Source organism: Bicyclus anynana, chromosome 9 (genome assembly GCF_947172395.1).
Source record: "Bicyclus anynana chromosome 9, ilBicAnyn1.1, whole genome shotgun sequence".
Lineage (NCBI taxonomy): Eukaryota > Metazoa > Arthropoda > Insecta > Lepidoptera > Nymphalidae > Bicyclus > Bicyclus anynana.
In genome coordinates, this window is record NC_069091.1 from 8,560,588 (window position 1) to 8,583,291 (window position 22,704).

The following is a 22,704-nucleotide window of genomic DNA, read 5'->3' on the forward strand; positions in this document are numbered from 1 at the left end:
AATTTTTAAAATGAAAATTGCTGTACACACGAGGCTTTTTGTATAAATGATACAGACGAATTCAGACCACAGACTAATAATAGAAAGAGAAATAATCATAGAGTAGAGAGACCATGGGCTACGCTGACGCTCCACTTAGCAATCCTAACGATTACAATAACCACTGCTTTTTTCCCGTTCCTCTAGCGAGCGTTCCAATCCTATGCATAAGAAATGTTTTAAGAAGCGTTTTGAGCGTTGAATAATACGAAATGGCAATTAAAAAAAGCTAAATTAAATATACTTAGATTGCAAGGTATTATGTCGTTGGTCACGTGTTAGGCGATACTCGTGGCTACTCACTGCAGCCTGCATAGATCGATATCGATAATAGTAAAATGTCTGTAGCCATCCAAACGTTTTTTTGTCATTAGCACCTTATGACTACCTTAAAGAGTAGACAAAAATTGAGAAAGTTCTTTGTACTTCAATTATTATACTTTATACCTTTTTTAAAAAATTAACACAGTTGAGAACATTTTGCTGAATACTTAACCGAGAAGTCCTGGCTGTCCAGGATTCGATTATGAATTAAGAAGGTATGAGGGAACAGATGAACATACCTACCAGGGGCGATGGGAACCATCATATATAACAACCAAATCGGGTTACCTCATAAAAATCCACGAGTTTTATGGACGTCAATATTTTAACGTAGGTAAGTACCTATTCAGCCAAAAACACATTCAGACTGAAAAACCACATGAACGGGTTACCTACTAGAAAATTTCAGTCTTCGCTACCGATACCTAGTACATATCCACTTTCCGGAAAAATCCTATTCTTTAAAAAAACTCTAATAGCTACTCTACTACTACTAGCTCTATCATCTACCTCGAATACTTGTATACCCATATCGTAGAATTCGTAGGTAGGTAGGTACCTACTCCACAAAAGCACAGAATACATGATATGTAGGTACAAGTACAGAAGTATCGAGGCAACCTCAGTCGCCCGATCTAAAGATTTTAAATGTTAATTCCACGGCGTAATAACCACGTGCCAAAGTAAAATCTAAACTTATTGATTATGTACCTACTTAATACCTACTGGTTTCCATGCAACTAATTTGTTTATTACAATAGCAACGCAAAGCGAGCAGGACTTAATATCTATCCTATTGGAAAGAAATGGTACAATGTATCGATGTTGTGCCTGAGTAATCAAGTAATAATTATTAATGAAAGTATGGAAGAAATCTGGAAGAAAGAGTTGATTGATGAAAAGGATTTAACAAAGTGTTCCCCAGATTATAATCCACAAGACATTTATTTACGTATGCAGCTAAGGCGAGACATGGTAAGGAATATACCTACACTATTTAAGTGCCTACTTATACATATAATTATGTATAATAGAAGTTTCTGACAACTCATAATCATCTCCTTTAACATATCTATTCTAATAATAAACAGCTGAAGAGTTTGTTTGTTTGTTTAATTGAACGCTCTAATCTCAGAAATTACATGTCCGATTTGAAAAATTCTTTCAGTGTTAGATAGCCCATTTATCGAGGAAGGCTATAGGCTATATTTTATATCCTATTTCTACGGGAACGGGAACCACGCGGGTGAAACCGCGCGGCGTCAGCTATTCCCAGATAAGTGGGATCGGCAAAATATGTCGATATCCTCCTTTCGTCTATATTACTCGTCAACTCATCATCCACTCCCTCGATACATGTCCTCTTTCACACATTCCAACCATCTATACTTTGGCCTACCTCTCCTCTTGTGTCCTTTCATTTATCATTCAACATTCTTCTGGTAATATGACTCCATAATATAATAGGTACAATAATAATCCTGATACCTGAAATTTAATTTCTAATGAAATTTATTTATTCGTCTCTGTCGCCAGGTAAAAGATACTCACAGTCATGGTGTTACAGTGCGCACCAATTGTCAAAAGTAGGTACCTAACTCTTAACCACATATTTTCTATAAACTTATCATATTTTATTTTCTGCACTACGGTTCTTATCTTTATATATAGCTTGACCAGATCAATGAAACAGAATAATGATGATGACTTAATTGTAACTGTAAAAAATAAAACCTGTACTGCAATTGACAGCGCCTTACACAAATGACATTATGACCGCCATTACCAAAGGACAATGAGCTCCATTTTGATTTATGATATTAGCGCCGTTTCTGGGGGACTTCTTTCATGAAAAGGACTTTAGTCTATATTTTTTATATTACATATTGGTACCTACCTACTAAGGAATAATTAGTAACAGAATTAATTTTGATTTTTCATTAAATATTTATTTCAACAATGAAAAAGAAGTACCTATAGAGGCTCAATTTAAGAAGTAGAGACACTAAAATATTCTAAATTTTCTTTTAGAAAAAACATCTCGAAGACAAAGAACTGCTATAAGACTAGAAAGGAAATAGTAAAATTACGTGCTTATTTTCAAAATAAAAATTTACAAAACCAATGTATGCTAAAAGATGTAGATCGTATTAACCAAAACAGATATTTCCGAACATACAAGAATGTATATCGTGATAAAGCTGTGCTGAATATTGACGATAATAATTTAATAGAAGAAGACATTGTGCTATGCACAAGTAATCCGGTCGATGATCAAGTAAATTTAATAATAGAAAACGATAGTGAATTCAAATTAATAAAGAAGGATAAATGCGATATTTTACAAATGGACAATAATCACTCAAAGAAAAGCATTAAAAATATTGATAAAAAAGATGATAAAATTTCAGGAATCGTCAGTAATGATTATTCGGAAATCAAAGCAATCACTAAAGTTAGCCTTAACCATAGATCTTCACCGCCGGCAGCACTTAATAGTTCTTGTGATGAAAATAAAACTATTAAAAAGGAGAACGGAATATGCTCTGATTTAATGTCTTCATATAATAATGAATATAAAAATGATTTACAGTCACTTTTGATAATGATGACGATTCATTCTACTGTCCATGAAACTAATGAACCAGATGAACCTCAAGGCACTGAAGGTGAAGCGCTTGATGACAATATCGGTAATTTCAATATAGACGTGAAGGATTCAACAAAAAAGAGATATGAATTATTAGATGAAACTGAAATCGGTGAATTAGAAAAATTACTGAATATACAACCTATCGTTCATAGAACTCTTCGTGAAAAGTATATTATTAAAAAATATGTTATTCTATGGAAATTATTCGTGAAGAAGAATAGAGAAAATGATATATTACAACAAAGGCAGGAAACTCTTAATGTATTTTTTGATAAACTCGCTAAAAAAAAGAGCAACACAACTTCTGCTACGGAACCAGAGCGAAAATCACTGTATCTTGTACGAGACTATAATTCATATCGACACAGGTATTATTAAATAGCCTTACTATTTAAGGACAAAATTCGATAGAAGCCAAATTTTACTAAAATCTATTTTATGTTTAAGGTACAAACTACAAAAGCACATTATTGCGTTACAAAAAGCTAAGTTGGAGGAGCAAAATAAAGTTATAGAACAATTAAAATATAACAAAATAGTCGAAGCATCTCGCCAATCTCTAGATACTATGAGAGAAGATATACGTAAGGCGTATTACGACATCGATAAACATTTGAAGCCGAAAATTAAGTGTTTAACTAACGAGCTTAAATTAAAAGAATTAGAAGGTAGATACATTTTATAAAAGTTTATTGAATTCAAGTTGTTTGAAAAGCCTTTCTAGAGATAGCTTTCATAAAGATGTGCTTACCTTGATTATACGATTTTTGTTGTGGTTTATGTTTTAGAACCATCACTCGTTCTCCATTGCTTAAAAGTACCGCAATTTCTGCAACGAATGGAAGCTAGAGCTAGACAGAGAGAAGAGAAACATGCAATCATACGTGAAAGGAGAAAGCAAATGGAAGAAGAACGGATACGATTAAAGCAACAAGTAAGTAGAAATACCTTCATTAATACACATAGATATCTACTACTATTTTTGTAGTAGATATCTATGTGTATAAATTTCAAAAGATTTACTTGATTTCACATTTTACCTATTACAAATGCATCTGTTAAGAATACCAAGTGTTACTTTTATATTTCACTAGCGGACCCGGTCAAGCTTCGTTTTGACATAAGTGCACTTATGCTCTACCCTTCTATACCTCTACCCCTACCCTACCCCTACCGCTTGACTCTTAAACGTTTGTATGGGAAATAGAAAAGGGCAGTTTTTAAATTGAATTATTAATTTGATTTTTCTCACCTTTTAAACCTTCCCTATACCTCCACGAACATTTCAAGACCAAGATAAGATAAATCCGTTAAGCCGTTCTCGAGTAACGAGTTTTAGCGAGACTAACGAACAGCAATTCATTTTTATATGTATAGATTTGCTGATAATAATTTAACCAGTAAAACCAGTAGGTTTTCGTGGACCCAATTTTGCTACTCAATTATTTCAATTCAATGTAAATGTAAAGCAATAATCGTTTCTTTTTAGGCGGAACTTGCTAAAACAGAAATGGACAAAGAAGAGAAGTTAAAGAGATTAAGAGACTTAAAAGAAAAAAGAAAAAGAGAAAAGGTAGAAAGCATTAGAAAAAAACAGCACGCCGAGAGATTAAGAGCCTTGATAGTTATGGCTGATTTGCACTATGAGAAAAATCTTATGGTCAAATACGGCATCAAGCCTTTAAGAAAACTGCTAGAAATAAAACGTGATAATATGCAAAAAGCTAAAGCGCATTGTAGATTTCAAACGCTTAAGAATACATTTTTAAACTGGATGTGGTATACAGAAGATATGTGGTTTGAAAGAAATTTCAAAGCAGATGATTTTTACAGAAAAAAGCTTTTAAGTAAAACATTTAACAGCTTGAAAAAGGTATTGTATTGTTGTATATACTTTTATTTCAAAGTCACATTTATATAAAGGTCTACTGACTTTAGTCGTATGAAGTACTGATAGAGGAGTCTTCGTACAACTTTAGTAAATGAAAGGTTTTTGTGAAAGTAGCGGTTCTTAATATTAACCCGTTTTTGATTGTTCAAATCCACGAATTAATCTTTAAAGAAACGCAATACTATCTCAAAATACAATTCATAAAGCTATTTTTGTTATGCGAGTACTTATCTGTTCTTACAGAATCATCACGAATTTGTGTTAAAAAAACAAGTAGCAGAGGACTATTATGATTTGTACGTAACACAAGTAGTGTTCACAAAATTCCGTAAAGGTATTGAAATTATCAAGCAAGAGTTGGAAATCAAAGTAGTAAAAGCAACATTGTATTATAACAGGTAAATATCTAAGGAGTTTCTAATAAACCTATCTATACTACTTTCAGTTATTTTCAAAAAAATTTTTTTTATTGGTAAAACAATTTACAATATGGTAGACTTAAATGATTGACAATCACTTCTAGTAAACGAGAGCAAAGCCGTGGTTATATGACATCATTAGCAACCCATTTTCAGCTCAATAACTGACAACGATTCTCCTCTCAGAATGAGAGAGGTTAGGTCAATAGTCCACCACGCTGGCCCATTGCGGATTGGCAGACTTCACACAAGCAGAGAATTAAGCAAATTCTCAGATATGCAGGTTTCCTCACAATGCTTTTCCTTCACCGTTTGAGACATGTGATATTTAATTTCTTAAAAATACACTTGACTGAAAAACTAGAGGTGCATGCCCGGACCGGATTCGAACCAACGCCCTCCGAATCCAAGGCAGATGATCCACTGCAATATACGATGATACACAATAAAAAGTTCTGTTTTATTTCCAGCAATATTTTATTCAAAACTTTTACCTGTTGGCGGTCTCTACCTGCTCTTAACGCGTTGAAGAGAGAACAAGATGCCAGAAAGCTAAAGTGGAGGCAGAAAGTGTTATTGGTTGTGCCAGATTATAAACCACCCGAGGACTAGCTTAATTGTAGTAAATAAGATTTTAGGGCATTCTGGAAAATTTACGAGGGTTTTCGCAAATACCGCTCGCCTTACTTCGCGAGTATATTAGCCCTTATTGATATGTTTTTGTACATTGCGCAGCCTTGTGTTAAGAGATGACCATAGGTTTTTTTTTTTAAAGAATATTTGCCATATCTTTTATAATATGACCAATATTCTCATTCCTCTCCAACTAGTCGGTAACACTGTCCTTGGAGTGGGTACGACAATAGACCAACGGGGCGGGGTTCGAACCACCACGCTTCGGTAATGAGTCCGACCTCTCCTACCGTTGAGCTATTGCGGCTACAAAGGTTTGGTAAGCATCGATCGGCCTGGGAAACTTTATGACATTTCGGAAGTTAGCTGCTAGTATCGCGTGCATAAATTAGGTAGGTACACCTAAAATCAAGACGTTCCCATTGATAAAGTCCCTTTCATGAAAAAAGTCATCCAGACGCGACGCTCGTATTGTCATTTGTGTAAGGCGCTTTAGCCGCGGGACTTTTTTCCTGAAAAGGACTCTATCTGAAATTTTGCGCTGTTCCGAGACGTCATAAAGTTTAAAATCCGTTATTATAACCATGCATTGTCCTCTAAATGAAATATGTTATTTATAATCTAGCCTCAGTCGTTACTCGTTCGGCGTTAACTGTAAGATTTGCAGTTATAAGGGCAAGTTAAATAAAAGAAAATTGAGAATCACGTGTTTTATTGTTTGAAAAAGCTTAACTTGTAATTTAATTTTTGAAATTTATTAATCCAAAATATAACTTAATTTATTATAGTGATCTACATAAAACATGTAAATAAGAAACTGGTTTTAAAAGTGTATAAGTACTTACTTCATTTTGGAAATGTTAAATATTCATAATCAATAGGTAGGTATTATGGTTAAAATTAAACCTCTCTTAAAAATGATTAAAAAGATCTTAAAAACTAAATAATACCTTTAATAACTTAAAATAAATATATCGATTTTGACTACTTTGAAATAAGAAAAATATATTTCACCAACTTGAATACCTACTTCATTATGTTTCCTAACTACAAAATAAATATAACTTCAATTTTACAGTTAAACTGTTAAAACGTTTACTATTTTCCTCCATTTTGGTTCTGAAATATAAATAATTACATAAAGATTAGCGTACAATTTTTTCTCTTCAAATACCACTCAAGATATTTTTAACTAATAAGTTAATTAATTTCAAAAAGTGTTTAAGAATTATGTTTTCGTTATCATCATTATAATCAACCGTTATTCGGCTCACTATTGAGCACGGATCTCCTCTCAGAATGACAGGGGTTAGGTGTGATCAACCTATCTGTTGTATATGTCACTCTTTTACATTTTCTAGTTTTTCGTCAGCGTTTGTAGAAAAAGAATCGAAAGAGGACCATGAGACACTATAATATAGTCTAAGGCGCGGACTTATCTTGCATGCACTCTATCAGTTCACATAATATGATAAACGAAAGAATAATTGCACCAACTTACCACTATATTTTGGAATGTAAATGAGAAGCTGCCTTAATAACACTAATGCGGTGACTAAAAAGTAACCCAGGCCATAGACACAGGCTACAAAACTTATTGCGAGGCTGAAAAAAAAATTATATATTAAACTGTAAGTATAACTTAATATTGTTAAGTCAATAATTGAATATTTACAATATAGACGTCGAGAGGTATCAAGTAAAGCCTTATACTCAGGTCAATAGTCCTATTTAGTTGTAGTAGTAATAGTAGTTGTATTTTTTTATTAATTGTAAAACGCATATATTTCGACACTCTTAAGGGACGTATTTAACCTAGAACTATGAAATTTGCCAAGTAACATCGACATAGACAACAAGTAGGTATAAAAAAAACTCATAACTATACTATTGTAATTAAATCTTAAAACAAGGGTCTCTGAAATGCGGGAAATGCGGGAATCTAGAACTGTGTATTTATAATGATACTACGTAAGGAACCCTCGGTGGACAACTCACATTTGTCCAGTTGTTTTTTATAGTAGGGTTGAAAAAACATGAAAATTGTTTTTTTTTTTTTAATTCTTTACAAGTTAGCCCTTGACTACAATCTCACCTGATGGTAAGTGATGATGCAGTCTAAGATAAGTGATGGCGGTACGTCAGCCGGGGATCGAACCCAGGACCTCCGTTTTGTAAATCCACCGCGCATACCACTGCGCCACGGAGGCCGTCAAATTTAATTTAATTTAAAATATAGTAGGGTTGAAAAAAAACATGAAAATTGTCTCCTTTTCAAATAGTAATTTTATAAAGGTTGTGAAATTACTTACTTAAAATCATAATACACATCGGTGCAGTCCTCAGGCAAAAGTATATTGTCGTAAAGAACAAACGGTTGACATATAGTAGTCAGACCCAAGTTAGTGCCATATAATAATGTTGCAAAAGCAAACACTTGGCCCGCCAAAAAATAACTATAATTTGGTCTTAGAATACAACAGTCCCACCTGTAATTAAATTAAAAATGCATTAGGCTAGCAGACTTTACTTAAAAAAAAAACCTGTACTTACTATTATAGCTTGGCAAGTTAGTTGATTACACTCCCATGATCTGCGGGCGACGGGAGGGGAAGGACTGCGCGGGTACAAAGTCGTGCGCGTGGGGCATCGCCCCCGGCCCCCGCGGACCATCGGGAGTGTTACGAACGAATTTTCCAAGCTATAGTGACACATGCTATAGCTATAGCGTTGAAATACGGTTTTTTTACAGGACAAGAAGTAGTCAATGTGCTGCTCAATAACCCTCTACCTTTTCTTGTGAAAATTCCATTAAACTGCCAATTATTTATTAAATTGATAATTTATAGCCATTCCAGAGCTTAGCCTTGAGACAAGAATTTTAAAAAGGCTCGTATATGTTTATCTTGTAATTAATACACTTCAATTTCATTTAATGTATGTATTGAATATTAATACTGAATAATTAATTTAAATTGACAAGACATGCAAAGCTCGTCTGATTCGTCAGTTATATGTAGAACTGTAGAAATCAAAAACAGCAGCAAAAACAGACTGAAGCAGTGTCATCCTGTCATCATCATCATCATCATATCAGCCAAGGGAAGTCCACTGCAGGACATAGGCTTTTTGTAGGCACTTCCAAACATCACGATCCTGAGCCTGGAGCCACCTGCATCCAGCGAATACCTGTGACTAACTTGATGTCGTCAGTCCACCTGGTGGGGGGGTCGACTAACACTGCGCTTTCTAGTGCGCGGTCGCTATTCAGCTTCGCGAGTCGTTGAGCTATGTCGGTGACTTTGGTTCTTCTGCAGATCTCTTCCTTTCTGATTCAATCACGCAGAGATACTCCTAACATCTACTTAACTGGACCATATGTCTTAGGTATATATATTCGTCTACAATTTCGAGTGCAACGTTTTTAACTGTAACTGGGTGGACGATACATGAGCATTACACATTATTTTCGTATTGGCAATGTTCATCTTTAGGCCCATCTGTTGAGAAACTCTGCTGAGGTCATTGAGCATGGTACTAAGGTCATCCAGAGTCTCTGCCATGATGACTACATCATCTGCGAACCATTTTGAGGTATCAAAATCAAAATTCTTAATTTCAAGTAGGCAGTTTTAAGCACTTTTGTAATGTCAATTTTTATTATTTGTAGAGACTACTACCAGTTGACAGTTCTGCTGGGAAAACTCAACAGTTGCTGTCTATTGAAATAATCATTATTTACAATATTTATTTATTAAGTAAACAATTACTTGGTTATTGTGTAACCTTTTAGGGTGTGTTTCTTATTGCTCACTTACTTGTACTTACCATATAGAATGAAAGAACCTCTCATTGACTTCCAATTGACAAATTTGGCAATAATATGAGTCTGAAGTAAGTACTGGGCTAAAAAAAAATTTTGATTAGGTTTCAGTAGGTACAAATCATATTAGTTATTTTCTTTATATTAGCAGGCTAATTCACTAACTTTGATGTATGTTAGTTGACATATACAATTTTGAGATTCTATTTAACAAATGCCATCTTTCCAATAAAGTCTATTCTTCTGTTGCTTTAGACATGATTTAAAGTATATATGAAACATACATGAAAATGTCTAGTAGACCCAAAAAATAACTCCAAAAAATTTACAGAGAACATTGCCTTTTCCATACCTGTACTCTTTTCCTTTTGAAGTTCCAGTGGCAAGTTCAAAATCTGCAACAGCTTTCATTTTATGGAAGAAATACCATGTACTACCAACAAGTAGTAGAAACACAAAGTGTTCCAGCTGAGTTATTTCTAAATAACTCAGCACAACTAGCTCAAAAACTAGAAACATGCAAGCACTTGATGATAATGTCCAAGAGTAGAAAAATTGAGACCTGTAAAACAGAAAAGTTTTAAATAATAAACATTCATACTATTATTATAAATACCAAAGTAAGTGTGTCTGGCTGTCTATTACCTTTTCACAGCTTTACTGTTGAACAGATTTAGATGAATTTTACTCGTGATACATGAGATTTTGGACAAGATCCTACACTACTTTATATCACAGAAAAATTTCATGGTTCCTGTGGGATTTATAATATACCTACTGAATTTAAACAGAGTAGTGGACGTCTGCTAATGTCATAATACATTTAAATTCTCATGATCAGCCTGTGTCCGTCCATTGCAGGACATAGACCTTTTCAAGAGTGTGCCACCACAAATGATCCTTCGCCTTTTTCATCCAGCCACTTCGCACACACCTAAGACTCCTAAGAAAATACAGTCAGCTTACTTGTCTTTATTTTAGTGTACTTCATGAACTACTTGCGCGGAGCGACACTCACAGCTAATTTTTGAGCCGTCATAAAGTTTGCATCAGACTATACCAAATGTTAACTACTTAGTAGTGAAAGTGTACATAAGAGGATAATATCTTGGCTCTGAAATATTGAGCTTAAATTTTTTTTGTAAGCTTTCCCTGTACTATAAGGTGGGTGGCTACGCCCTGAAGTGGGCTGTTCAAAAAGCTCATAAAGATCAACGGATCACGTTGAACAAAATATTTATAAATAAAGACCGTTGGCACATTTACCTGTTTTTTTGCCTTGGGCGAGACTGTGCATATATAGCACCCATTCCAATAAAAATCATGACCACCAGTGTCACCGATCTAGATATCGTAGCAACAACCAACAACAGTGGCAAAATTATAAACGGTAATATAGCACTAGTGTCTACTTTCTTAGTCACTTTCGGTCCGTATGGCAAATTTTCCTGAGCAATCATTGTTGCAATACAACTTACTTTCCTCTAAGATATCGTCTATTTTACTTTTTACAATTTTATAGATTAACCATTTTCTTGGTGTTATTTATTATATTTTATGATTTCATGGTTGTAATTTATTATTTTCATAATTTAAACGGAATAAAACAAATTCGTACGTATCGCAAAAAAAACAAATATTTTGATTTGATTTGATTTGATATTGACAGTGACACTAATGACATTTCACATTTGATCACACGTTGACAGTTATCACTTTGACATGAGACACGAGAAGTTGCCATATAGAATAAAAAAATGAGCGAATATTTTTCCTTGGCCTTCTTCTTTTAATAAAACTAAAATTGTGTTTCCTTTGATTATTATTTTATATTCAGAGCTTATTTTCCCAAGTTTCAAGAGTACACGCTACACTCTCTCCCTGTATTACTTACAAGCCTATCACTTATATGGAAAAAGTCATTCACCTTTTAATTGGTTTTGCGGTGTCAGGCTTACGTGGAATTAGTGCCGCAATGAGGACCTTGAGGCAATTTCGGCTTATTATTGACTCCATAATAATAAATTAATATCTAGGTATTACGTTTAAGATGATAAACTGCCATAGGCCACGTTGGAGGAACAAACGAGATTCATACTTAATGGTAGTTAGTTTATGTGGCTACGGATCTCGGGGCCCTGGGTTAGATTTCCTTTTACAGTTCGATTCATGTAGGATGGTGCGATTGAAAGTTCGTTTCACTCTTTTGTTTCACTCAAAAGTTTGATATATAACAAACGCCAATAACGAGAATATTAACGTAATAAGAACGTCTTTCTTCTTCTATTTCCCGGGCCTTTTCCGCACTTGGCCACTAGGGTTGGCCGATGTACGTAGGTCCTTTTGGTGCTGGTCCCCGTCACTCCAGCCAGTCGAACTTGCTCCAGAAGCTTAGCAGGCCGCCCAGGTCGCCAAACGCCTCTTGGAGTGTTGCTGGGGATCCAATGTGTGCTGCGCGTTGTTCAGATACACCTCTGCATCTAAGCATAACATGTACGTAATAAGAACGTCATAAATGCGTCTGTCACCGTACCCATGCTATCTGAAAAATACTTTAGTACTATTTTGCCGGAGCGGTGGTGGGAAGTTGGAGATGTTACATTCTTATGCTTAAGCAGTCGGTACTTATTAACATTAACATCTGGTACTGATAGTTACTTAATAGAGTTAGTAAAAATATTATCCTAAACCCGTCTACCCGCATTTGGTGACTTTAGATGTATACTTTAGAGTTATAATACCTCTCCATATTGGAGGGAGGCTTGTAGGCCGATAAAATGGGCTGATAAGAATACGTCATGTGGCGTGGCGTGTACTTCATAGATGCTAAAAATATCTGCCTACCATGAGAACTCAGTACCTGGATTGGGCTGGATATTTTCCATTTTCTGCAACTTGTACGTATAGTGCCTACCCTAATTAATAACCTTGTGCACGCCATTGCATATACAGTTTTTTGTATTAGGTATATAAGTAGAGCCCAGTGGATATTACCTCTGCCTCCGATTCCGGAGGATATGGGTTCGAATCCGGTCCAGGGCATGCACCTCCAACTTTTCAGCTGTGTGCATTTTAAGAAATTAAATATCACGTGTCTCAAATGGTGAAGGAAACACTTCTAATTCTCTGCGTGCGTAAAGTCTGCCAATCCGCATTGGGCCAGCGTGGTGGACTATTGGCCCGACCCCTCTAATTCTGAGAGGAGACTCGAGCTCAGCAGTGAGCCGAATATGAGTTGATAATGATGATATAAGTAGAAACTCTTTCGGCGTTTATCATGACGATAAGAGTATCTATGTTAAATATAATTCATTCTGTGGTTCATAGCATCTCGCTTTGCAGCAATTAATTGGGGCATTCATATTCTATGAGCCGACACACGATCAATCAATTCTGCTGGTTCAAAGGGTTGCAGATATAACATACAATGGTAGCGCGATACGTCATGCATTACATTCGAGATTGCAATGCATTCAGCTTTTATCTCGCAATTAGCGTTCGCGTTTGTGCCTTTGTGGCCTCGCACGGTCCGCTCCGGTGCCCTGCCTGTGTCGCCAGCCTCAGGCCCATTGGCGTATCTAGGATTACTTTCTGGGGTGGGCCTGGGGTAGGCCCAGTACGCCCACATATTACTGAACAGAGTCGACACTCAATATCGTTAACAATATTTGTGGACGCAGAACTCTGATACGAGTCGACTTATTTTATTATTTTTTCTTTGTATCTAGGGTAGGTATCCGAAAAGGTCTTAATATATTTTTCAAAATCTTTATGATAGGTTTTTCTTTATTATAAGTTGTAATGGTTATTATTTGATACATTAAATGATATTTTGTGTAAAAATTATTAGTATTTCCGCGTCTATCATAGAATTTCAAATCAGTAGCCCAGTATTCTAGGGTGGGCACTGGACCATTCTTGGGTGGGCCCGGCCCACCCGGCCCACCCGCTTTAAACGCCTATGCTCAGGCCGGGCCGTCGCCGGTCGCCGGTCGCCGGTCGTGCCATCCGAGCCCAACGCACACATGCGCCTGTCAGTCAACAACAGTTTGCGCGCGCACGCGTAACATCGCTGTAGAGAATAGCCTATATTTTTCACCATATTCGCCGGCAACGACAAATCCAGTATTGATCGGGCCTTCGCCGCGAAACGGCGTCTCGAAAATGTGATACGAATTTTCCGCGTCGACCATTGTTCGATACAATAATACTCACCAGTCAATCGATGGTAAATTAGTGAAATCATGGCGATTTTGTTGTGCTCGTATGGTGTCAAGGCTTAACGATATGTCGAAGGTGAGTCTCGCTGCAGCATGTTAAAAGATACGTTTTTGCGTTTCAGCAATTGCAGGTAGTTCCAAAATCATGGCCAAGGACGTTATTCAATTTACTTATAATGAAATTTTTCGGTTGTGAAACATTGTAAAGTTGGTTTAATCTTATCAGAACTAACAAACCGTGTTAGTTAACAGACTCAGCGAATATCGTTTGCAAAGGTTTCTTACATTTTTCACGCAATAAAATGTTGAACGGTTTTACGTAATTAAGGGACAGACCAATTTATTTAGTAATTTAAAACGGACATTGTTTTTATTGTCAGAGACAGTTGAAATACGAATATGAATGAAACATTTAGTTTTATTTTCAATAACGAACCTTTCATCCAATATGTAATACTAACATTACATATAAGAAACAAAAGACGTCAACCGCAGTTACTCAATATCTTCCTCAGATCTTTCTAATAGTAGCGAATAATTATGTAAATTCAACAGTTATAATTATTTAATAACCTACCCGCATTTTATTAGGAAGCTTACATAGTTAGTGTGAGCATAGGTTTGAAACTGGTCCGGGGCAAGCACCTCCAACTTTTCAGATATGTGCATTTTAAGAAATTAAATAAAACGTGTCTATAAGAAATTAAATAGGTATAAGGTGAAGGAAAAACACCGTGAGGAAACCTGCATACCTACCTGAGAATTATCTTAATTCTCTGCGTGTGTGAAGTCTGTCAATCCGCATTGGGCCATTTATTTGGCCTATTTGGCCTAACCCTTCTTATTCTGAGAGGAGACTCGAACTCGGCCGTGAGCCGAATATGTGTTGATAACAAACCTTACATAATAATTATTTTCATATAAAATTGAATTGTTTGACTGTCATTTAAAATAACTGTGGTTTCTCAAGCGCTTAGACGAGTAATTATTAATACGATAACAAAACAAAATCAAAGGATTTTAAAATTTTTGTCTGTCTGTCTGTTTTTACGGGCTAATTTTTGGAACGGCGAACGAACGAACGAATTTTTATGAGATTTTCAGTGACAGATTGAAGAAATTATTGAGCAACTGCATGTAGGCTTTAATATCTCGAAAAAATCAATGGTTCCCGCGGTATTTATGAAAATATGAAATCAATCTACGTCTACGAAATAACAAAATTTTGATAGTTTTAATTAACATTTCCATAAATTACTTTCTATCGATTTCAGTACAGATTTACGTAGGTACGTAAGTACTCCGAAAGGCTTAGCCTAGTCGATCAATTTTTTCCCAAGGCTTACGGTCGGGGTCGTCGAACTCTTTTAAACAAATTACATGACATCATTACATGTATTGAGATCCTGCAAAAAATTAAATAGAATTGTAATTGTATATTCCTCTAAAAGATTGAGTCCATCATCAGAGCGCACACATATTAGTGCAAGATAACAGTAAATCATCCTTATCATAATAACAGTAATTTTACGTAGATATCTAATTATATTGGCTATTAGGACCAATATAAATTTGTTTTTAAATAAGAAGAGCAGTGAAAGAAAAACACAAAGATGTTATCTAAAATCTTAGTGGTCTTGGTTCAACAAAATTCTTAGTGTTTTTTCATGTAAACATCTTAATTATACAAAGTAAGGCAATATCTAATGGACAATGTAATTAGTGTAAAACAAAACGAAGAAACACATAATAAAGTTCATTTTGAGAAGCTAAGCTATTTAAGAAATGGTGATTCACTACCCCTTCCTTGAATGTAGGCACCCAACAATGGAAGTAAAGGAACAAGGAATCACTTTATAATATTAGCATTTGGGAACAATCCATTGTCTACATTTGAAAATAATAAATACTACTTGCGAATTACTTTAACAATATTGTTGTCGAAATGCCACGAGTTATCAGTTATCAGTATTATTTATTTATAAAACTTTCGTTCTTTACTATGCGACTCAATGAAAATACTTAAGACAATTAGCCGTTTTTGACCGTATCAGTTTTGATGCACTAGTGACATAATTCTCTTTTATAAAATCTAAAATAGTATTAAAATCTTCCTTCGCTTATCAGTCAAAATGATTATCATAAATTCTTATTGTATTTACTGTGGTATTGGTATTTTACTATGCCCAAAAGATTCTGAGGATCTTATCTAAGAACTACTGAAGATAATGATTTAACAGATCGATATACTTGTTTAGTCAAAACGTTTTTCTAATTGCCTTTTATTCTTGAACACTTTCCATAACAATGATAATAATGAATTAATTTCTCTGTTGACGTGTCTGTTAAGTTATTGGTAAGACAGATTAGTGTTTTTTGATCTATTGCTAAATGTATATTTAAAACTAGCGGACGCCCGCGACATCGTCCGCGTGAAAGTCGATGTAAACTTTCGACTACCTCTACCCTACCGTGAACTACCCCTACCCTACCCTACCCATTAAGGCTGCATACACGACGGAAGCTTAAAAAATGAAGTAACTTCTCCCGGTTTCACAACATTTCCCTTCATTGCTCTGCTCCTATTTATCGTAGCGTGATGAAAAATATACTATAACCTGCACAGGAGTATAAAGAACAATAATTGTACCAAGTTTCCTAAAAATCCGTCAAGTAGTTTTTGTTTCTATAACGAACATACAGGCAGACAGACAGACAAAAATTTTACTGATTGCATTTTTGGCATCAGTATCGATCACTAATCACCCCCTGATAGTTATTTTGGAAATATATTTAATGTACAGAATTGAACTCTCTACAGATTTATTATAAGTATAGATGAAATACTAATTTAATAATAATTAATAATTATACTTATTGTGTTCAAAAAAATACGTAAGTTCTCACTTCTAGAGTCTTTAAATCCCCAGAAACATAAAGTCGCTTAAAGTTATACGTATTCTACTTTCCCATTAAAGTGTGTGTAATACGTGTATATTTATATAAATGACGTAAGATGGAATAATTGGACAAAAAAAAGTGAAGTTGCTCGGACAACTCTTCTCTTTGTGAAGCAGATCGTTCACTTTGCTGGGTTACTCATCGCTTACTCTATAAATATCAAATACATCTCCAACTTTGTTGCAAAAAATCAAAAGTTCAATAACATCATTGAATTTGTACGCAGTTACAGTTGATTGCTAATACAACAATTGTTAGTTGAGTTTGGACTTGGAGGTAGGTATATAACTACGTATCGACATTTCAACATAATCTTATTACTATAGGTAAGTATCCATTGTACTAATGGTAATACTTGTACGTTTTGTTAATTATTGTACTGCTTAGGCCCAGATCAATGATTTTTTAGGACCATTGGCCCTGGCCTATTCACTAATTTGGTCTTTAATTTAATACCTATTACATTAAATCTATTAAATTAAACATCGATCAACTGAGAAATGTCATCTACCCACTGTATGATATCCACGAAGGGCTGTCACGTCAGTAGGCGCCGGCTGACGTTTGTTAAATAGAATCTCAATTTCTTTTAAGTCAATACATACGTCAAAGTTAGTGAATTAGCCTGATAGAGCAGAAACTAGATTATGACATCGCCTGTTTTCAACGCTTGGGATAAATAGGTAGTTAAAATAATTCACAACTAAACAATAGAGATGTTAGAAATACAACAGACAAGACATCAATGTTTAGCTCCCAGCATTTCTACCTTAAACTTTTTCAACTGCCTTGTCAGTTCATTGGTTGTCTATGTCGCTTTGGAATTTCTGACCATGAAGACTTTCATTTGTATTTGAATCAGGTTAAGAAATGTTTAGCTTTTCTTTTATCTAATAACAAAAAATCTCAAGTAAATTAGGTAGGGTGGTATTACAACCCCGTACCTCGGAGAGAACGTTAAACTATCGGTCCCGGTGATTATATTATTATTATTCTGATAGTGAACGAGGGAGTCAATAATGCTACAAATCCCGTCTCCTTTAAGGAGTCTCTATTAGAGTCCCAGAGAAGGCTTAGCAGTGGATTATTCAAATAGGATAAATATCAAATCAAACAAGATGATGACTATGATTTTACTCATACCTCTAATTTTGTAACAGCTAGGTATATTTTTTATGATTATGGCTCTTCTGATTGCAAGCCAGGTGACCTCATGTCAGGCCCCGGGACTGGGAATCCAGGACAGGTGCCGCATATTAGGTTTTATGAAAATTGACGTCTACATTAAAGTTTAAAAAGCGCGATCGCATTTTCTTTTCAGAAACATTGTTCCATTGTGTTAGTTATAGTCAGCAGTATGTTGAATACTTAATGCTAGTAGCTTGCCAATTTTCTCCACTATGTATATAGGTACAATAGCACAGCCTTTGTTATAATCTAGGTGCTAATATTGATTAATATTGTTGTACGAAGTAGGTACAACAATAGATTAAAGCATCTGGGAATAAAAATACTTCTTACCTAAAAGTTTATGGGCTTAAAGGTATAATTTTGTTGACTTCGTTTATACATTTTGTTGAATTATTCCTAAGAATAGTCTATAAAGTTACGTTACAAAAATAATTCAATCAGTAATATGGCTTTTGAGGAAGTTCATTCAAATCGCATCAGAAGTAGTGTGATCATCATCACTATCATCATCATCATCAGGCGATGGATATCCATCTTCTGCTGCTAATGAGCTGTGATCCTGGCCATATGCATCTTGTAAGGACTTTTAATCGCCATAGTCTTGTGGGCTGGGCTCGCTTGTTTGCTCCCTGTGACCCGCTTGATGCCACAGGTCCTTCTAATAGTAGGTCGACTAACACTTCATTTTCCAGTGCGAGGTTGCTATTCCGGCTCCTTAGAAACCCAACGTCAACAACTATTCAAACTGCGCATTCAAAATTCTTCTGAGGCCTATAGTTAGTGACCTTAAAAAAATTAATAACAGTAGGTTCAACTAGTATTGGTTAAAAACTAACAGACACAAAAATACAGATAATATACCTATGTAAGTAGGTAAATATATTACGGATATTGGCCGAAAATAGAAGCTCCTTTTTTAAAGCAAATTATTATAAACACTCACGATAATGTTAATTTCATGACGCTAATAATGAGTAGGTATCGTGCATAAAAATTAAAGATTAAAGCAATCATGGACACTGTTTCGCTTACAAACTGACGCTTTTCCCCATCACAAGGCAGTTTTTATTTTGTTTTGTCATATTAATTAATGTACTAAAATGAACCTTATTCTCATGCAGCAAGACAGAATATCAAAAGGCACTCTAATTAATGATGAACTGTAATCGTGACTTGACTGCGGGCTGTATAGCTGTCGAATACGTCATAAAACACTTGTACTGTACTTGCAAGTAACCTTCAGTGCATGTTTTTTTTATAAAAAAATATATTTTGACGATCTTTGCTCTTCATATAAGGAATTCGTTGGTTTTCAAATAGCTACGTTAATAATTTATTCATTGTAATTACAATCGTACGCTAGGCTGTGATTTCGTCGGATTTTAGAGATTTTCCACCGCTGGTAATTAACCTATTCAATAGTCAATAATGATCATTGGTTTTACGAGGCTTCGGTTTTGTATTTGACCAACATACATTATACATTATGAACGTATGTTGGTCTAATTCGGATGTTTTTCCAAAGATTTTATACTATTACATATGTCACTAAAGCTTCGAAACTGAGGCGAACAAAGGTGTCTACTAATTCTCTTAATTTCATTTAGTCGCATAGTAACCACGAAAGTTATTTAACCAAATAATACCTAAATATTGTCTTGTCGAGTTGTGTATTCAGGGAGTGTAAAAACTTTATATACTTACATAAATATATTATATCGTAAGTAAACACAAAATTGTGTGCGAGTGGAGTAGCTAAATTCAGATCACTTTTTGAGGTGATTTTGTAGGCACGTAACGTGTCTATAGTACAAAATATCGTTGTCTTAAACAGTAAATTAAAAACTAATGGTTTACATAAAGGTAATGATTATGAGTATGATAATATAACCAGCTAAGGCGTGGAATGCTTTTCCTCCTACAATGTGATATTTTAGGATTCCTTCTAATAGAATAGAAATAAAATAACACAAGCTGGAATGATTAAACTGTATTTCAAATAACTTATTACTCATTCTTAAACAAATCGTTACTTTGGTAGATGGATAATACATTAATTAAATTTACTTAACGCCACTTAAATCACATGTCCACCTCTTTTTTTTAGAGTATAGACCACAATACCAAACCAAACCTCAGAATAAAACCATAATCATTAATAAACAGTACAGATTAAAATATTTATCTGGAAGAAGGAGTTTTTATATGTTGTCTTATGTATTTATAATTATTTAAATAATTAAAAATCTAACACTTCTCATGTTATATTTTTTTCAAAACAATCTTTTGTACTCACGTTTCTTCACGGTAAATATTTCAATTAGCTAATTCAATTGTGCGCTTACAACTATTTTCTAAATAACTATTTTCGCAGCTATTTGTTAACCGACTTCAAAAAGAATTAGATTTGAATGAGGTTAGTTGGGTTAGGTTAGTGTGCTATTTAAGGTGGTTGGCTTTTACTGGGCCAAAAAATTACATTCCCTTTTTTTAACAAAATACCTACCTTATATGTATTACAAATTGCTGTTATATCATTTAGTGCGTTTTTTATTTATGTGCTTATATACGAGTAGATATCTCCGACTTGAGTTATTTATTTAAAACGTTTAAAAAAATATGTGAACCGATTTAAAAGTTTAATTTTTTTGATGTGGTATTTGTTTTTTTAAATTTAATTTTTTTAATTTTAGCCCTGCTTTTATGTGTCTACTTTCTTATTTATGAAGTAGTCGTAGTTGCTAAACACTACAAAAGGAAATCCTTTGCGATACCTGATGTTCGAGTTCTACCACTCATCGGAAAGTTTCTTATACCTGCCTACTTTTCTTTGTTGTAATTACTAGCTATAAACATACTTAAACAATACACATCACTATCTAGCCCCAAAGTAAGCATACAGAGTAGCTTGTGTTATGATAGTTGATATTATAATATTAATATACAATTATATACTACATATAATAATATAAATACTTATATAATGTATAAATACACACAGACACTGGAAAACACCCATGCTCATCACACAAATATTTTCCAGTTGTGGGAATCGAACCCACGGCCTTGGATGCAGAAAGCAGGGTCACTACCCACTGCTATAAGATAGCCCTAGCTATATGCTAGCTAGTAATTACAATAAAGTTTTGTTAGCACTTATTAACCCACAATATTACATACTCACCTAATTATAATTAGGTGCTAACTGATAGCAAACAAATCAGTAATCACAATTTTGTTTGAAATCTGTAGACATCTAATTAGTATACGATTCATAACTGTCGGTAGTTCTACCTACTAAATTAATGAACACAAATAAGTATGAGTACATATCCAACTTCTGAATTCTACTTGTACATATGTTTTCTGTGGTTCTACTCCTTGTTTTGCTGTTTCACTAAAATCTGGAGACAATAGACACTGTGCAGTTCCTCACCTTCTTATTGGTTGTAAGCAATGATATTAAATACTGTTAGATGTGTTCCAAAAGAGAAAATTTATACACAACTCAATGTTAGTTGTGGTTAACAAACGTGACGTCATTAATCAGTTGAAATGTAGACTATCATGGCCGACAGGCGTTTTGGCTCGTAACGTCAAAAAAAATTTTAAAAATTTTATATTTTATGTAATGACGTCTCAGAAAAATATGATAATTTTTTTTCAATCTATTAGAACGATAATAAACAGTTTGATAACATTAAAAAAAAATCGTCTACTAGCTTATTCCATACACTGGGCTACTATGAAGCTAAGCAGGGGCGTAGCTATCGCCGTATCAGCCGTACCTATGATACGGGCGCCCGAACCCCCTTACATGTGAAAGCGAAAAATAGTAAAATGTTAATCTACAATCTTACTTAATCTGGTGCTTTCTGAAAAGAAAAAGCATAAAAACTGCCTATAGAGTTTCTCTTCAGAAATTACAAAAGTCAAAACACGCAAAATCTTTTTCAAAGCATAAATTTTAGTCAAACGAGAGTCGTAAGTTTGTGAACGGCCTTAATAGCTTTCAATTCATTATTGGTTACGCATGAACGGCTAAGGACACTATTTCGTACACTGCTTGTATCCTGCGATTACCACACGTATGTAACTGGTGTAAATAACATCGAGCCTACTACAGTTACCTATGGTCTAAGATCCGGCATTAGAAATATATACACTCATCTGTTAATTTATTAGTGATAAGAAATAAATGATAGATAATTTTCACAGCGTCGGTCAGACACATTTTTTCATACAAAATCTAGGAAAGTATGAACTGTCACAATTATCCATCCACTTTAATATACTATAATTGTGCCTCTGAGTATAGATCAAAGGCAACTTAATACAGTTAAATTGGGCTTATAATAAGCTTTTATTTGACATATTAGACGTCTAAATAACTAATGCGAGTATATAAATAACATTACTCAATGGCAAAAATTTATATATGGCAACCCCACAGTTCCTACGAAAGCAGGCAACCTGTACGTTTTCAACTCTTTATTCTTTTAACTAATGTAACACTTTTTAACCAACCAATGAGGGAAGTAGGATAAATA

The 22,704-nt window shown here is 34.5% G+C and overlaps 3 protein-coding genes across 4 annotated transcripts in view; 2 read left to right on the top strand and 1 right to left on the bottom strand.

Annotated features, from left to right (window-relative positions):
- Nucleotides 1-100: 100 nt before the first annotated feature.
- Nucleotides 101-6,510, top strand: LOC112045243 (trichohyalin). Of its 2 annotated transcripts, XM_024081355.2 has the most exons (9): nucleotides 101-697; nucleotides 1,125-1,338; nucleotides 1,900-1,949; nucleotides 2,395-3,384; nucleotides 3,464-3,684; nucleotides 3,805-3,950; nucleotides 4,506-4,889; nucleotides 5,151-5,305; nucleotides 5,797-6,510. In XM_024081355.2, the coding sequence occupies exons 2-9, from the start codon at nucleotides 1,186-1,188 to the stop codon at nucleotides 5,936-5,938; spliced, it is 2,241 nt and encodes a 746-aa protein (XP_023937123.2). In that variant the 5' UTR covers nucleotides 101-697; nucleotides 1,125-1,185; the 3' UTR covers nucleotides 5,939-6,510. The 2 variants fall into 2 exon arrangements, with proteins under 2 accessions (XP_023937123.2, XP_023937131.2); XM_024081363.2 differs by having other exon boundaries at nucleotides 101-1,338.
- A 144-nt stretch (nucleotides 6,511-6,654) lies between these two features.
- LOC112045101 (palmitoyltransferase ZDHHC23) lies at nucleotides 6,655-11,433 on the bottom strand. Its single transcript, XM_052883559.1, has 6 exons — nucleotides 11,049-11,433; nucleotides 10,135-10,344; nucleotides 9,788-9,865; nucleotides 8,272-8,448; nucleotides 7,461-7,564; nucleotides 6,655-7,078 (listed from the first exon to the last, which is right to left on the bottom strand). Exons 1-6 carry the CDS (start codon nucleotides 11,240-11,242, stop codon nucleotides 7,038-7,040), a joined length of 804 nt encoding a protein of 267 aa, XP_052739519.1. The 5' UTR covers nucleotides 11,243-11,433; the 3' UTR covers nucleotides 6,655-7,037.
- A 2,405-nt stretch (nucleotides 11,434-13,838) lies between these two features.
- The window catches only part of LOC112045111 (uncharacterized), a 132,151-nt gene continuing 123,285 nt past the window's right edge, over nucleotides 13,839-22,704 (top strand). The window contains exon 1 of the mRNA XM_024081192.2: nucleotides 13,839-14,078. Coding sequence (XP_023936960.2) covers nucleotides 14,049-14,078 — 30 coding nt within the window. The 5' untranslated portion in view covers nucleotides 13,839-14,048. The remainder of the gene's footprint in view (nucleotides 14,079-22,704) is intronic.